This window comes from Crinia signifera, chromosome 5, assembly GCF_055691185.1.
Source record: "Crinia signifera chromosome 5, ASM5569118v1, whole genome shotgun sequence".
Lineage (NCBI taxonomy): Eukaryota > Metazoa > Chordata > Amphibia > Anura > Myobatrachidae > Crinia > Crinia signifera.
The window spans coordinates 290480912-290497918 of NC_139221.1; the positions used below are offsets into that span (position 1 = coordinate 290480912).

At 43.0% G+C, this 17007-nt stretch overlaps 1 protein-coding gene across 5 annotated transcripts in view; it reads right to left on the reverse strand.

The window, feature by feature from the left end:
• The window catches only part of MYO3A (myosin IIIA), a 199572-nt gene that overhangs the window by 57809 nt on the left and 124756 nt on the right, over nt 1–17007 (reverse strand). For all 5 annotated transcript variants that reach the window (XM_083189240.1, XM_083189241.1, XM_083189243.1 and 2 more), the window contains 10 exons: nt 16894–16982; nt 12876–13005; nt 11217–11296; nt 10418–10492; nt 8905–9110; nt 5566–5677; nt 4643–4805; nt 3682–3762; nt 3174–3297; nt 1910–2627 (listed from right to left, as the gene is read on the reverse strand). In XM_083189240.1, the coding sequence (XP_083045366.1) occupies nt 1910–2627; nt 3174–3297; nt 3682–3762; nt 4643–4805; nt 5566–5677; nt 8905–9110; nt 10418–10492; nt 11217–11296; nt 12876–13005; nt 16894–16982 (1778 nt within the window). The remainder of the gene's footprint in view (nt 1–1909; nt 2628–3173; nt 3298–3681; nt 3763–4642; nt 4806–5565; nt 5678–8904; nt 9111–10417; nt 10493–11216; nt 11297–12875; nt 13006–16893; nt 16983–17007) is intronic.

Sequence of the window (17007 nt, forward strand, 5' to 3'; positions counted from 1 at the left end):
CCTGGAAAGAAGCATGTGACTCTTGGCAAGGAGAAATATTCCCTGTCATCGAGCAATTAACCCCTGGCAACGAGCATGTATACTCCTGGCAACAAGCATGTAGATAAGCAGAACGTATGTGGCATAATATGTAATAGGCATTACAGTGTGTGGTATAATATGTAATGGACATAACGGTGTGTGGTAGGCATTATGGTGTCTGGTATAATGTGTAATAATCATTATGGTATGCAGCATAATATGTTAAGGGCATCGCGATGGCGGCATAATGTGTGATGGGCATTACAGTGTGACACATATAGTGTAATGGGCATTTCAAGGGGGGCCCCATTATAAATTTTGCTATGGGGCCCACAAAGTTCTAGTTACGCCTCTGGTCATCACATCACATGTGTAGTCAGCAGACAGCACATACATGGCAGCATTGTGGAGGCACAAAATGATGGGAGGAGTCTAAAATAACAGACAATTCAACAGAATTCTCAGACTCCTTGAATCACTAACTGAGATTAGAAACGTCATCAGCCTGATGGTCAGCAACATGGCGTCACGACCCCAAGATGAGAAGGTCGGGACCCACTTTGGGGTCAGGACCCGCAGTTTGAGAACCGCTGGTATAGAGAGACAGGAGGGAGGCTGGAGAGGTGTGAGTTATAAAGAAGCAAGGAGGGAGAGAGTGATAGACAAAGAGTAGGTTGTAAGGTACAGAGAGAGAGAGAGAGAGACAGGAAGGAAGTGAGAGGTATAGAGAGCAGCAGCAGCTTCTACCTGTTTTGGGTAGGGGGCTGCCGCTACCCATGCCCGTACAGGAGGAGAGGAGACAGGCAGGTCCCGGCAGCTGTTCAGTTTATCTGGCAGGCACTGGTGCAAAAGCACTGCCTTGACTGCGCATGCACAAACACCTCCCATTGGGTCTACCTGTCCTGTGGGTTACTGGTAGGCAGCACTTGCCAGTCACAGTGTAGATAATGAAGTCACAAACTGCAACTGGCTCAGCTGAGCTCACTGAGGTGGCAGATTTTACCTGGGGGTGGGAGGGCTGCAGTCTTGCAACCCATAAGTAAAATTTGCCACTTAGGAAGACATGGAGGGAGCTAAAGATAAAAAAAAGGATAAAGAGATATCTGGAGGCAAAGATAGAACATATAGAAGTCTGAGTTCAGGAACATGTGTCATGACCTTGTGAGAAGGGTTGTGGCATCATGCCCACCCTCCTCTTTCCATCACTCTGGCAACGTGCCCCACATTCCCTGACCTCTGTTGGGCTGCCCTTGAGGTCAAGGGTGAAGTGCATGTTATACAGAGAGTGGGTAAGAACTGAAGAAGAACAGAGAGAGAGAGAGAGAGAGAGAGAGAGAGAGATATGGGTGGAAAGAGACAGAGAAAGAATTGTAAGATATACACACTTATTTATCAAGCTTGTGCAGATGTAGCATTGTACTTGTACACCTTGCCTGCTTTCACATTAAATTCCCCTTCTAGTCACACCATGTCATGACTCAATAGGACCAGGCATCTTTGTAGTTAAACATTGTAACATTTTGTATTCAGACATGCAGTCACACACAGAATATAAGCATGCTGCATATCATTTTAATCAGCAGAAGCTGCTTGTGTATAATTGTTTTTGCAACACTTTGCAATAATGCATTGTAACAGAAATAGTCCCATGGAAAGACACCTGGCGCTATCGAGTCACACTGCGCTGACTGGTTATATGTAATGTAACTTGAAGCGTTCAGTGGATAGATGTATGTGGGTCACAACATTTTGTGCAAACAACAGATTCACAATCAGGCCATATTGCTTCTGTTAATCTATGAAAACATTCTTGTTGTATTCTTTAAATTATTTGGAGCTTAACCTTGTTTAGGCATCACCAGGACAGACCTACTTCGGCTGTACTCACCTGCTCTGTGAAAAGAGTCAAATCTTCAATTTCCTTTAATATGGTCAGCGAATTATTGCTTGCTCTGTCCTCTTCCAGAGTGCTATTCTTCTTCTTTAATTGTCCATCTTTTTGTAGATTTTCTCTTTCTCTCAGACTGGGGGAATTACTTTGTATGACTATGACTGCCTTATCATTATCATGTTGGTTTTCAATATGTCCTATACTGTTTTCATTAGATTCTTCGTCATTTTGGGATATTTTTTCCCCAGCGGCCTGGTCGTGATCTTTTTGGATTTCGCTGTCTGTGGTATGATTCATACCAAGGCTGTTGGACGAGGATGTGCTTTTTACCCCTGCCTGGCTCCCCTCTTGGATAACTGTAGCAGCTTCACCTTTAGCTTCTCTATTGCCATTTATATCAATATCTAATTCACTGTGGTTATTCTCTTGCTCCAGGCGAGCATGGCCATCACTGTCAATCTTAGAGTCCACCTCGTTATTTTCCTGCTCAATGGCATCTTCTCCTTCTTGTTCAGATGACTTGTCTTCATCTTGATTTCTTTGAAGGCCATCTTTCATTTGCTTCCTTTGCAGATGACCTCTGACATGGCTTTGGATCACTACAGCTGCTTCCTCTTTACTTTTGTCTTCAGTGGGTTGTTCAGTGTCCGTCCTCTCCTCTGGTTGATCATTTCTTATCACATCATGTGTATCTTGTTTTCTCTGCAATGATTCCCTGCCAACGCATCAAGTTTGCATTGTTATAGTATATTAATATCATGGGTTCAATCATTTTTGTATATATTAAGCTGTCTCTCTCCACAGGTCAGCACACGGCATTGTGGAAGGTGCGAGCGGGTCCTGATCCCCTCCAGCAGACCTGGGCCCAGGTAAAAAAGTGCCCGCTACCCCCCCCCCCTCTCTTGATGCCAGTGGTTGTCAGTTCAGAATTTAGATTTAAAAATCAAACTTGGATATTGGATTTCATGTAAACATGTCCAATTGACATGATATAAACTGTTTTATTGATTATTATTGATTATTTATCAATGCTTGGTGATTTTTATTGAATTTTAAGGAATCCAAAACTGAACCAAAAACCGAATCGACAATTTGAACATGAGAAGGTGTAAATCTGCATCCAACACTGCAAAAGCTTATTTGGACAAAAATAAATAAAAAGAAACGGCCCTAAATCTCCAGCCCAATGAGTCCCTATATACTATATTTGACGAACATGTAATAACAATAGTCTTTGGTGTTTATATAATCTGTAGAATACCTCTTTCTCTGGAAGCTCCTCCTGTCCTTGTAGCCGCGGTAGTGGGACTGGATTGTAGTTGCTGCATCTTCCTTTCCTTTCAGCGTGTCCTTCAATCTCTTTCTTACTAAGTATCCTCTGGCACCTGAAGTACATTACCACGGACGTGCAGTCAGGGGAGGCAGAGGAGACAGTGCCTCCCTGTCATAAATAATTAACACAATAAAATAATACAAATAAATACTTATGACTCATACTCTGTCATAAGTAAATGCTTTATATTATTTGAATCATTTTGAATCCATTTTTTTGTTTCGGAGGCTCCAAGGGCAATGACGGGGGAGGGGTTTAGGGTTTGGTGGTGCCGGTTATATCGCTAGGGGGGGGAGGAGGGTTTATGTCTGTGTGTAGTGCCTCTCTGTACACAAACACCACCACATGTCACTGTACACCACACATGAGTGATGAAGACTTACAAATGTTACTGTTAAACAAACTATGCTATATTGGGAGTATAATTCATACGTACGTGCTTGGAACTTTGTAATGAAATCTTCCATCTTCTCTGCCTTTATGTGTATTTCTTTACGTACAGCATGGCCCCTGTAAGCTTTAAAAACAACATAGAATGCAGCTGTTTTCCTACATACAGTATACAGTATAAGACTTATTGAACACCCAGTTGCTCACATTTCTGACACCAGCAGCAAGCTGAGAGAGGAGGGAAGGACGGGGTGGTGGCAGCGAGGGGCTATGGGAACGCCCAAAGTTTTATGGGCGTCCCCATGGGTAAGTGGGCATGCTGATGCTTGCCGGTGGCAGGTGGCTGACATCACATGATATCAGCCGCTTGCCCAGTCTTCGTTCCGGGGCCCGCACATATAAGTCACTTGAGACTGGCTTATATTTACGAAGGCAGGAGAAATCATTCTATGGTCGGAAACCACTGAATGATTTCTCCTGCAGCAGCATGTTCGGGGATGTGTCTTCATTACACATCCCTCGCATGGTTGTGAGGGGAAACAGCGGAGGGTGGGGCGATTTGGCAGGACGGGTTCACTGGAGCTTGGTAATCTGCGATCTTCCCAGCTTTCCAAGTCAAAAGTACCAAACATGAAGTACCAAAGTACCAAACATGAATACTTTGAGGCCTGCACTGCAGATTCTTCAGGTTCTGAATGAAGGACAATATATTACCTTTTTAAGGTGAAGTAGCGCCAGTGGCCACTAGAGGCCACTCCACAGACCATATTACACCTTAACAGAAAATGAAAGCAAAATGATCTGTTTCAAATGTGCTGGATGTGGAGAGAGGGAGCTGTGATTAGAGGTAGGAGCAGGGAGGGATTTTAAATAGTTGCTTGATATTACTGTAGCTATAACTTTGCTGTCTACGTGACAACATTTAAAGTCCACTTTGTAACCGTGATATTACAGTTGAATCGTTTTTCACTGTAATAAAATATGTAATGTTTGCGGATGTGGCTTACCTGATTGTATTGTCACTGCACTTTGCTCCCTTTTATACTTTAGCTTTTGGTATCTCTTTGCCCCCAGCCATCCTTTGATACAAGCTTGAAGAAAAACAATTCTGCCAACTATGGTTTTTATTTGTCGGTCCAGCTTTTCCACATGGTAATATTTGAGGAAAACCTAATAAAATACAATAACGGAAACAATAACTTTATTATAGATCATGTAGTAAAATAATAGGTCATAGGATAACCCACTCTTTAAAGGGTCATTTCACACAAGACCGGATGGTGAAAAAAAAAGACTTTTTTTTTGCCGGGAGTAAAATGTAGTAACATACTGAAGCTAGTGTGTCCTTTCACACTGCATGGACACGGCCCGGCCACGGGGTTACAGACATAAATATTCAGTGACTTGCCCGTCTCCCACGCCATGTGCGGACCGTCCCAACAGCGTGACAGTGTGTGTAGAGAGAGATGGGGCCTTTCACACACACCAGTTTTTTGGGTGTGTTGTTTCAGCTCTCCCTTGCCCCCAACCCCAACCCCAAATTTACACTGCATTGGCTCACAAAATTTGTTTGGCTTACTGCTGTCCGCCGGTCAAAAGCACTGTGTGCACAAAATGAGTACAAGGGCATATAGCTGTCGAGACCTATATTCAGATCAGGGTCATGGTGATCTCTCTTTCATTCACTTGCCACCTCTCCCCTATTTTCTGGGTCTTCCACCCCCCCCCCTGACTATATTGACCCCCATTGTTACTGAATCTGCTTTTTATAGCTTAAAATTGACTTTAGCGGTCATTCGATAATTGCACACGTTGCGAATTTGCAGCCCAGCGATCTGGTCTGAATCAGGCCCTATGTGAGAACAAGCAGGATGCCAGTCACTAAACCATAGAGAAGCAAAGCCAGTCATAAAGCAATTACTTACGGTACCTTTGTTTTTCCTAATACCCATTGGTCTAGATTTGCCTTTTCTAGTATGGCTGCGCAGCATTCTGGGCTGACTGGGGGGTCTTCATGGAACTTAAAGCAAATCAAGTAGTACCTGGAAAAGACACAAATATGTTTTCATACAGTAATTTGGTAGCAGTAGCAAGTGACCAAGAAACACCGCACATAATAACCTAGGTTGCGTGTATCACTTTTTGAGTACTGTATATTTTCTTAAGAAGAACTTTGTACGGTACAGTGGGAGTCATGCATTGTTTTTGCTTTTTCACACAGAAGTAGCTCATGATATTGCACCATAAGAGCCAGTGATATTAGTAAATAGATATAATGTGACTACAGTATATACAGTATTCTCACATGGGTGTTGTCTATGGGTATACTAGTTATCAAAGGACCTACTGGATATGTCAGATAAGTCCAGGACAGATCTACCCCCTCACCATTCCTCCCCAGTACAGTATAACATAACATAATTGGTACTTTATCATTCATACTCCCTGTACACCTGTACACTATGGTCACACTCTAGCAGAATATGCCTCACTGCTATCATACCTATATCTGCCTCTTACAGTCATATATTTGCCATTCTTCTGGACTGTTAATAAAACTGGGGTCAGTGGCGTAACTATATATTTTGCGCCCCCCCCGCCAAACTTTTTCGGCGCCCCCCTCCCCCTCTCTCTCTCCCACCCCTCGGCGCCCCTCCCCATGCCCATACCTGACAGAGCCGCATCTGCGGTCACTGTACCGTCCAGTCTCCCGGCGCCGGCTGATAATGAAAAGTGACTCTTAGAAAATGGCTGCCAAAACTGTCTGAAATACGGGGGCAGTTTTCATTATCAGCAGGAGACGCCGCCGGGAGCGAGTGACGGGACAGTGACCGCAGATGGGGCCGGGTAGCAGCGCAGCGGGTAACTATAGCACTGCAGCCCCCCCGGCGCCCATAGTTACTCTGCGCCTCCCCGCCACGGCGGGGGCTGCGGAGGCATAGTTACGCCACTGACTGGGGTCCATGAATGGCACCACAAATTCCCAGAATAGAGAGCACAAGTTCATGCCACATCATATGTTTCCATGTAAAGTATATAAGCAACCGAGTTCAAAGAAAAATTATTTTGTACATAAAGGGGCTGAGTATGAAGGAGGTCATTCTAGTTTGATCGCTCCCCTGCGCATTGGCACAGGGTAGAGATGTTTAGGGACTGTACATGCGATTAAACATTTATGCACATGTGCAGCCGCCTTGTGTAATTGATTATTCGACGGCAGCTCGCACACAGCAGTGTGGGTGGGGGGCGTGGGGCGGCAGGCCGCAGTCACGCCCATGGGAATGCCCAGCGTTTAATGGGTGTTCCCATGGAAATGCTGGGTGTTCCCATGGAAATTTGCCAGTGACGCGGGTGCGGTGGACGGGCAGCTGAAGTCAGCAGATGTCAGCTACCTGCCTGCTTTCCATACAAGGACCCGCAGATCTAAAACACCAGAGAGGTGTCTTAGATCTGCGAGCGCTGTAGAAATCATTCGATGGTCAGCAACCATTGAATGATTTTGCCCCCGCACAGAAATTGGCATGCAAGGGGGGCGGACAGCTGCGCGGATGGCGTTTAGATGACCCGCAAAGCTGTGAATTTCGCAGCTTTGCAGGTTAACCAGAATGACCTCCAAAGTGTAGGAATAATGAGGATTCATTTGCCGGCTAGCAGAAATCCATGAGGCTCAAAAATTTTACACCAATCCCAGTAACACTAAGCCAGTGGTGGGGAACCTCAGACCCGGGGGGCCGAATGTGGCCCCCGTAGCAGGTCTGAGTGGCCCTCCTAACCACCCGGCGGCTTTGCCGGGAGTCAAGTACAGGGGAATTCTCGCGAGAGGTCGTAGTTCTATCGAGATTCCTCTTAATCAACAGCAGCCGGAGACTGTCAGTCCTATTCAGCGTCAACCCCCGGAGCATGGGACGGCTGCAGCAGGACAATTTGTAAGATACATTTTTACATATGGCCCCCGAGGGATTTTTCCACCAAACAATTGGCCCTTGGCACAAAAAAGGTTCCCCACCTCTGCACTAAGCAATTAGTTTCTGTCATTTTTCACAACACATGACAGTTAGGAGATGATGGGCTGGGGCATTTATCATTTGTAACAAGAACATCACTGCTTGATAAATCTGCCCCTCAGTATTGGCACTTGCACCAGCCCTGTAGATGTATGCAGTGCTGCAGGGCAGGTAGTCTCATCACTGCCATCCACTTGTTTTTCAGGAACGCAGCACACAGCTTTAGGTATACACCTGCAGCACTCCCACAAGTCAGGGTGGTTCCTTACGCTTAATCTGATCTCAAAATGTCCAATTTAATCTAAAAACAGACCAGGGCATTAACATACTAGTTAAAGCCCCATCAAAATGATGGCTTCTCTAATGTGCTCTCACTTTGGGCCTTATTCTAGTTCCCTCTTTCTGACAAAATCCTTCTAAAACCCTGTACACAGGGCAGTGGAAATCAGCTGGTCGCAGGAGCAAGCTCCTGCGACCAGCGATCACTATGGGCAGAAAACGGGAGCGCGCATCCAGCGATTTATCGCCAGTGCACACTCCCATCACTGGCAAAATGGTTGCTCAGCGACCATATTTCCAGCAATATTTGCGATAAACGCCTCCGTGTGTACGCACCTTTAGATGGACAAAACCATGTGCACTGCAGGGGGACAGAAGTAAAATGTGCAGAGAGAATTAGATTTGGGTCAGTTATTTTGTTTCTATGCAGGGCAAATACTGGCTGCTTTATATTGAAACTGCAATATAGATCTCACTTTGAAGTAAAACCCCATCCAAATCTAATTCTCTCTGCACATTTTACATCTGCCCCCCTGCAGTGCACATGGTTTTGTCCATCTAAGAAGGATTTTGTCAGAAAGAGTGAACTAGAATAAGGCCCTTTCTGCTGTGACAGTTTTTACTATCTCTTTGAGCTTTACAAAGAGTAATTTGTTAATTTGGTCTGTAGAGTGGCCTCTGGGGGTCAGTCGCAGTACCTCACCTAACAGAGGTGAAGAGCAGTTAGCCTTTTATATATATAGATAGGAGATAGGGGTGCATTGTGGTGCTCCCAATGGGACTCTTGTCAATTGGATGTATGTATGATTATTATGCTACTGTATCTATCTATCTATCTATCTATCTATCTATCTATCTATCTATCTATCTATCTATCTATCTATCTATATATATATATATATATATATATATATATCCATTCCAAGCAGCACATGCACAAAGAAAAAAAAAAGTTGTTTTCCTATGTCCAATATTCTTGCTCTTACCGCTTTATAAAGTTAGCAAACAGAAGTCGGTGGGAATACCCAAGTCGGCGTATCCTTGCCGTCTCCAGAATGCCGGTGTACCTCAATTGCACTAGTACTTTCTCCCGATCAAATTTACTGGGCAGCCGATCATTGTTTGGTTTGATGCAACGTACAAAGTGCGGCTGGCCAGCTACCATTTTTGACAATAAGTCCATCAAGGAATACTAAGACAGAAATACAGTATGAAGTTAGCAGAGTATACACGAGCAACAAAGGAAAAAAACATCAGTCATCAATGTAGCTTCAGCAGTCCAACAATATATCGCCTTATTCTATTGATATATGGCGCCCAATCTCCTGCGACGGGAGGATATTTAATTGATGCTTTATTTCACACTGTTAAGGTTGGGTTTAACCATGCGTAGTAGCTAAACCCCGACCAAACTAATGGGCATGCAGCAAAAAGTCCAGTTTGAGTGAATTTTCTAGCATTTCAACCCATCACTTCGCACCCTGCTGCCTATGCTGTGACTGGATGCGCCGAAACGGAGAATCAGAATCATTCTGTTGGGCGCCCTCTAGTGGCTGCCAATGTAAAAACATTTGAATACAGCCGAAAGAGTACATTGTTAGTATAAATCTATAACTATTCATAGATGCATGTCATAAGGATTTTTACAATAAAATGTGACCAGCAGAAACTCCTCAAGGAAAACACAGTAACACAAGGAGGCAGCATTTTTGGCTAAAATAATATGTTACTGCATCAACTCTCAAGAATCAGCATATTAATTTATCTGCTACCTCCTGGCCAGGGATCCCGACAGTCATTAACCCAACGTCGGGATCCCCACTGTTAAAACACAGACGGCCGGGTTCCCAACAGCCGTCGGTTATTTTCCCTCGTGGGGGTCCATGACCCCCATAAAGGGAGAATAGAATAGGTGGTGAGCACGGCTCGCCACCGTGCCCGCAGTGTGGCGAGCGCAGCGAGCCGCAAAGGGGCTTTGTTGTGCTGGCCACGCTGTCTGAGACCAGGCAGTCGGGATTCCGACGTCAGGATAATGACTGCCGGGATCCCGACTGTCAGTGAATCATACCACACCCCTGCCCAGTCTCCTCTGAGCTGTATGTTATGCACGTCACTACTCTAAATTTTTAACTCTTTTAACTTACTCTTTTAAGTAGGGGAGGGAAGGACATGGGAGTGAACACCACATATATGGATGCTGGGGTTTGGGTGATAAAGTTTATGTAATAGAAGTATAATGATTTCTCATCACGGTGTTGGATTTGCCATTATTAGTAAAAGGATATATGATCTGAAAGTCACATCCCTGGGGGGAAGGGGGTATGGGATGTGCTAGACACCCATAGGTGAATTTTTATTAATATGATACTTTTAAATATATTTTCAAAATATATTTTTAGGCCAATTCATTATTTTTTTAAATGGACAATTTCAGATGACTTTTTGTATTACAAATGTATCGGTTAAGAGGTTAAGTAGAAAGATCAACATAAAGCTCACCCTAAAATATGAAGCCACTGTTTGTGTTTTCATGTTGGTGGTCTCTCTAGGATGACGGGCGTCTGCAAAATCTCCCTGTTGGGATTATACAAGTAAATGCAATGTGGCAATTAAGCTCTTCTATGAAAACTGTCCTTTACATTTTAAATGGCGCAATATACACATAGGCCCTTATTCTGGTTCACTCGCAAATGTAAATTCCTTCTCAAATGGACAAAACCATGTGCACTGCGCGGAAGGGGGGGCAGATGTAACATGTGCAAAGAGAATTAGATTTGGGTGGGGTTTTACTTCAAAAGGAGATCTATATTGCAGTGTAAAAATAAAGCAGTCAGTATTTACCCTGCACAGAAACAAAATTACTCACCCAAATCAAAATCTCTCTGCACATGTTACATCTGCCCCACCTGCAGTGCACATGGTTATGTCCATTTGAGAAGGAATTTGCCCTTGCGAGTGAACCAGAATAAGGGCCATACAGTACAGTTCTTTTACCACATGTAATGTGGGGCGTATCACTTTCCTCTCTTGTGTCATACACTGACACATGATACAGTAAGTGTATTATTTCCATAATATAATAGGAAACAATATGTACATAAAGGTCCTGATTCAGACCTGTTTGCCAGGCTGTGTATACTCGCAGTATTATTAATTATTATTAATTTGTATTAACATTAAAATATTCAGCTTCATAGAAATAATAATAAAAAAGACAGATACCAGGACGTTGTTACATGAGGTTATCACTGTTTTTGTAGCATATATTATGTTGCCTATCACAGGAGCTGGTGCTTACCTTGTTGTTGTTGGATGTCTTTTGTGCTGACCACGATTGTGAGTTTATTCTTGCCTTGGTCTTCGTATGCGCAAGGTTGCCTGTGTGTAACAAAATTCTTTAATCATATCATACCTCCCAAGTTTGAAGATGGACAAAGAGGGAAGCTCGCGCTCACCGCAGGCGCGCCCCAAATTATGGTTGCTTGGCCTAGCGGGAAGGGGGCATGGCCTATACTCGGGTTGATCCCGCAAGGCCACGCACCATTTTTGGCACTGTGGAGGCATGAATAGATGCTGTGCGCATGCACAGTTGACATGGGGGACTCCCAACTGCCCCCATCACGAGACATACCGGGGGAAAGTGGGACAATATTGGACAATATATTGTGAGTGTGACTATCATATACTTACAGAATTTCGGAAGTCACACATGTGAAATGATGGAATATTCATAAGTGTACAATAATGCAAATGCAAGTTTAGCCACTATGCTAATGTACCCAAACCAAATGGCGCTATTTCTCCATTCGCAAGAGCTGACATCAACCCGGATATCAGCACTTACACCTGCCCTATACTGGGTGCAGGAGAACTTGGGGCAATTTGGAGATTTGCAGATGATTGTATAAATAAACCTTCAATGTATGGGGTTCACGGATCACAGATTATAACCAAAACGTGGTTGTGATTGGTAAATCAGGTTTCCAACATGTTGGATTTCACAGATCAATTTGGGCCATAGATTGCTAGTGTATGGTAGCAGACCATTTCTAGTAAACTGATGGGGCTTTCAAGATTGGCAGATCTATATTTGCTGAAAATGATCTTCAAATCATTGAAAACTATCTGTAATGTATTGGCACAGATTGGTGGATCGAGGAATCTTTAATTCTTAGAAAAATCTCAGATTTTTCAAATTGCTCTTTTATAATTGCTGATGTATGGGGGCCTTACTGTCATTTAACAGGATGTACTAGAAAAATGTCAGATACTTTATATTTCCCCAAGGCTTGATGCATCTCCCCCACTAACTTCAGAGAAGATTAATATTCTCCCTACTGCTAGGGATTTGTTCTTCCCCCACCTACCATCACCCTCCTCCTCCTCTGCCCAAGTTATAGCATTAAGAAGAGGCCCTGTTCTTTAATGCTGAAGGCGAGGTGCATCATTGCTTTTAGAGTGACTAAATGGAGAAAGATAAAGTACCAGCCAGCTCCTACGGTTTTTGGAACACAGCCTGTAACATAAAATTTGGAAACGTTATCTCTCTCTCTCCATTTTATCTGGAAGCGATGATGCATCTTTATGTACAGTTATACAATGGGGTGCCAAGATAGGAGATAAGATACAAAGTACCGTTGCACGGGCCTGCATGGGGGCTGGAACCTGCCACAGGATCCACTCCCCCCAACATGCTGTCACCACTCCCCTTTCAACTTTGGCTAGACAGATGGGGCCTAGACTTCCCAATGAGACTTGACCATGCCTCTTACAAATGGCCACACCCCCTTTGTACCATGGGCAGACATTTCTAACAGCGGGCAGACAGGTATAGTCTATTTCTGTCTGCGTGCTTAGAATATGCCCTTCCAAAAATATATAATTGTGACTGATTTACAGAAAATGTTTATAGCATTTTTTTAATCCAAAGTGAAAGGATGAGTAACAAAAGATTTACCCGTCTTTGTTAGAGGATTAGTTACTAATATGCGAATGAGATTGTTTTCGGATGACCGTAGAAGAAGAACTATGTCAGCTGGTAGAGTGTCTCGGTTCTTCTCTAGGAAGCCAGCTGCATTGTAGAGAACCTTAAGATAAAATGCATTGTTAAAATCAAAGAGTAGAACAATTGATTAAAGTGTTTCAATGTGACCGAAGATATTTCAATTCCTCAAGCAATCTCCTGCAAGCAATGAAGACTTATTCAGTGCGCCCGCGGCTTTATTATCACTTTCTCTCTGTCTGATTTATGTCTGCAAATGTAGTTAAAGTGTTTGACAAAGAATAAAATGTGGAGTGACAGTTATATCTTCCACTGTGGCCACAATGCTCAGCTGCTGCATCTTTATTATTAGTTGATAGTCAAAATCTCATCAAGGGATTCTTGACATATAAGTATTAGGAGTCATTATTATTTAAATAGGATTTAAGATTTCGCTTAAGTGAATAGTGTTTTTGTAGGCACACGGTGTAAAGAACTTTCCATTTGATTTAATACGGTGGAGGTCATTGAAGAACATAAAACATTTGTTAGTGACAGAACTACATTAGCATTTGGCTCCACTGTTTCCCTTGATTTGCCAAAAATATGTCTCGATTTGTGAAAAGCCCTTAGAGTTGATGGTGCAGACACATAGGATTTTATTGGAAGGACAAGTCAACAGGTTGGCAGGACCACAGTAACAGGTGGGTCACCGTCACTGCTGCGTGCATGTCTGTGCCCCATCAGGAGATCTAAATTAAAGGTGTATGCAGCCACCCGCGTACCTATGGGAGGATGACTTTGTCATCCTAGGAGAAAGAGGAGGGGGGGGGGGGCTATGTATCCCATGTGCTTATGAAACCCTGGAGTGGCATTGGCGTGGGTTTTTTATACCCTTTTTCTTGGCTCAACTGGGTGAACAGGGCTCCTATTTCAGAACAAGCTAAAGAATAGACTAGGAGTATGAAGAAGGTGCATCATTGTTCTGCGGAGGCCATTTTTACTATGCAAAATGGACTTACAGAACCAGCTATGCTCTACAGAACCAGATATGTCTACAGAACCAGCTATTGTATGCTCTACAGAACTAGCTTTGCTCTAGAGATCAGATATGTCTACAAAACCAGCTATGCTCTACAGAACCAGATATGTCTACAGAACCAGCTACTGTATGCTCTACAGAACCAGCTATGCTCTACAGAACCAGATATGTCTACAGGACCAGCTACTGTATGCTCTATAGAACCAGCTATGCTCTACAGAACCAGATATGTATACAGAACCAGCTACGCTCTACAGAACCAGATATGTCTACAGAACCAGCTACTGTATGCTCTACAGAACCAGATATGCTCTACAGAACCAGCTATGCTCTAGAGATCAAATATGTCTACAAAACCAGCTATGCTCTACAGATCAGTTATGTCTACAGTACCAGCTATGCTCTACAGATCAGTTATGTCTACAGAACCAGCTATGCTCTACAAATCAGTTATGTCTACAGAACCAGCTATGCTCTACAGATCAGTTATGTCTACAGAACCAGCTATGCTCTGCTGAACCAGCTAAGGACTAGTGGTTCTCTCAATAAAATCAGCTTACAATTAATTTTTGGATTTCACACTGAAGCATACACAAAACTGTGCACACTTTGGCAATGTAATGAAGAATTGTACATACATATCCGAAGCGCAGTTAAAACGTATAGTACAGACCATGCAGAATACCATGCGGAATGGCTTGGTAAACTGTGAAGATTGCAGCTTTCCAAGTCTCTGAGATGCCGCCCGTCCAAACGCTGCACCCCGCGCCTGCAACTGCCAATTCCCCTCAGTAACATGCAAGGGAATTTTTAACAAAAACACATCCCCTCGTATGCCTCTGCTGCAGGAGAAATCATAGAAAACTCGAATATGTGCTTCGATTCTTCAAAAATCTAAATTCACAAAAATGTTCTGAATCTGAACCAAATCAAAACCTGGGGTCAAATGTAATAGGATGTGAGAATCAGAACATGAGAGATTTTGGGAGAGTTTTCCCATTTTTTATTAATCTCACAGTCCCGAAATCTCTCACTTTCTGATTCTCACACCTTATTACATTTGGCCTCTGGTCTGTATAGTCTGAGGATATCTGAAACAAGTCCTGCACAAATCTTACCACTATTGGAATTTAGATTGTTAATCAGAATTTGTTTTTTGGATTGCTAAATACACCTGATAATAGCTATTATTGATTTTCATCAATGACATAATGACTAGTTACCAGCTTGTCAAAATGACAGAACAACATTAACAGTAATGTCAGTGGTGTGCCTGTTCGGGCAAACGGAGCGACATTTCAATTGTTCTGTTGGACACCAACTATTGGCCACCAGTGTACACAACACTTGAATTCCCCCTATAAGGGTGAGGGGCAGCATTGTCCCTTTATTATATAGGATTATCTTTTTTTTTAAGCAATTTTAACTGAAACAAATCCAAATCCGAGCGGGGAAGTGAGTTCCGTAGAGTCACAGCGCTGAAAGCTCGACCCCCAGATGAATTCCGGGAAATTCTGGGTACTGTTAGTAGTCCTTCATCAACCAATCGCAGTAATCGAGTGGGACAATAAGGGATCAGAAGCTGCTTCAGGTACCTTGGGCCCTGGTCATGAAAGTCAGTAAGCAAATCTTGAAAATGATTCACCATCTTATAGGCAGCCAGTGAAGGGAGTACAGAGGTTCTTATAGTAGTTAGTATGTGCTGTGTTATATAGTAGTGCTACCTGAATTGTGTATTGTTAGTAGCGTGGTTATGGTTTCCAGATGTAATGATAAATATGAAATAAAGGTACGCTTTGTACCTTGATATTGTATCCTTACTGTGTGATCAGAGAACCGAGTGCCCCCGGGGCACCGTGCACAGCTGTAATCGCTGCCTTTTTCAAGACATGAACCCGGGATCTTCACAAATGGTACATTTAATGAGATTCTCCAAAAGGATACTTTCATTTATAAAATGTAGTTTTAGCAGTTTTTTTCCAGCCCCTGATCTGAATGATGGAGTACCCAATGTGAGCTTTCCTCACACTCGCAAATCACACCTCCAAATGGGGGGCTTTATACAGGGCCATCTTAACAGCATTGTAGGCCCTTGGCAAAGCAATGTATCAGGAAATGCAAATGTGAACTTGGGCTCACACTTGAAGTTCAAATTAAAAGCTCAGTAGTCAATCAAACAAATCATTCACAATTAGGCCCTTATTCAGATCTGATCGCAGTACAAATTTGTTCTCAAAATGGGCAAAACCATGTGCACTGCAGGTGGGGCAGATGTAACATGTATAGAGAGAGTTAGATTTGTGTGTTATTTTGTTTCTGTGCAGGGTAAACGCTGGCAGCATTTTTTTTACACCGCAATTTCGATTTCAGTTTCAACACATCCCACCCAAATCTGACTCTCTCTGCACATCTGCCACACCTGCATTGCTCATGGTTTTGCCCATTTTGAGAATAAATTTGTACTGTGATCAGATGCCCTTAAGGGCCCCATACATCAGCAATTAATTGTGACAATTTTCAGATATGGAGATGATTGCCACAATTAATTTTAGATGTGTGGGCTCCCCCTTTTGGCAATCCCAATAAAAATCGCCAATCGATTGCTTAATCAGGTTTTTAAACATGTTTAATAATCTGGTATTATCTGCAGATCTTTTTTATATGTGTGGGCATTCCCAATTCGTCTTCTTCATCTATTTATATTATGAACAGCTGAAATGACAATCGATTGGGCAATTTCCAGATATGAAGATGCAATCTTTAGATGGAAAAATCTGCCGATCACTGAAATAAATCTGTAATGTGTGGGCAAGTCAGATCGATTGTAGAATCCATTTATCTGGCCAAAAAATCCCTGGATCTGGAAATCCATAAATTGTGATTGCTGATGTATGGGGCCCATTAGTTTGATAAGAATTTCAAAGCATCCATTGTGTTGTAGGAAGTACTTACCTTCCCTGCGTAGTGATGAATTCCAAATGTTAGGTCTACTCCCTTTGGCCTCCAAAAATACTTTGATTTCAAGTTATCTTCAAATTTTTCTGTAAATGAAATAACCATTAACAG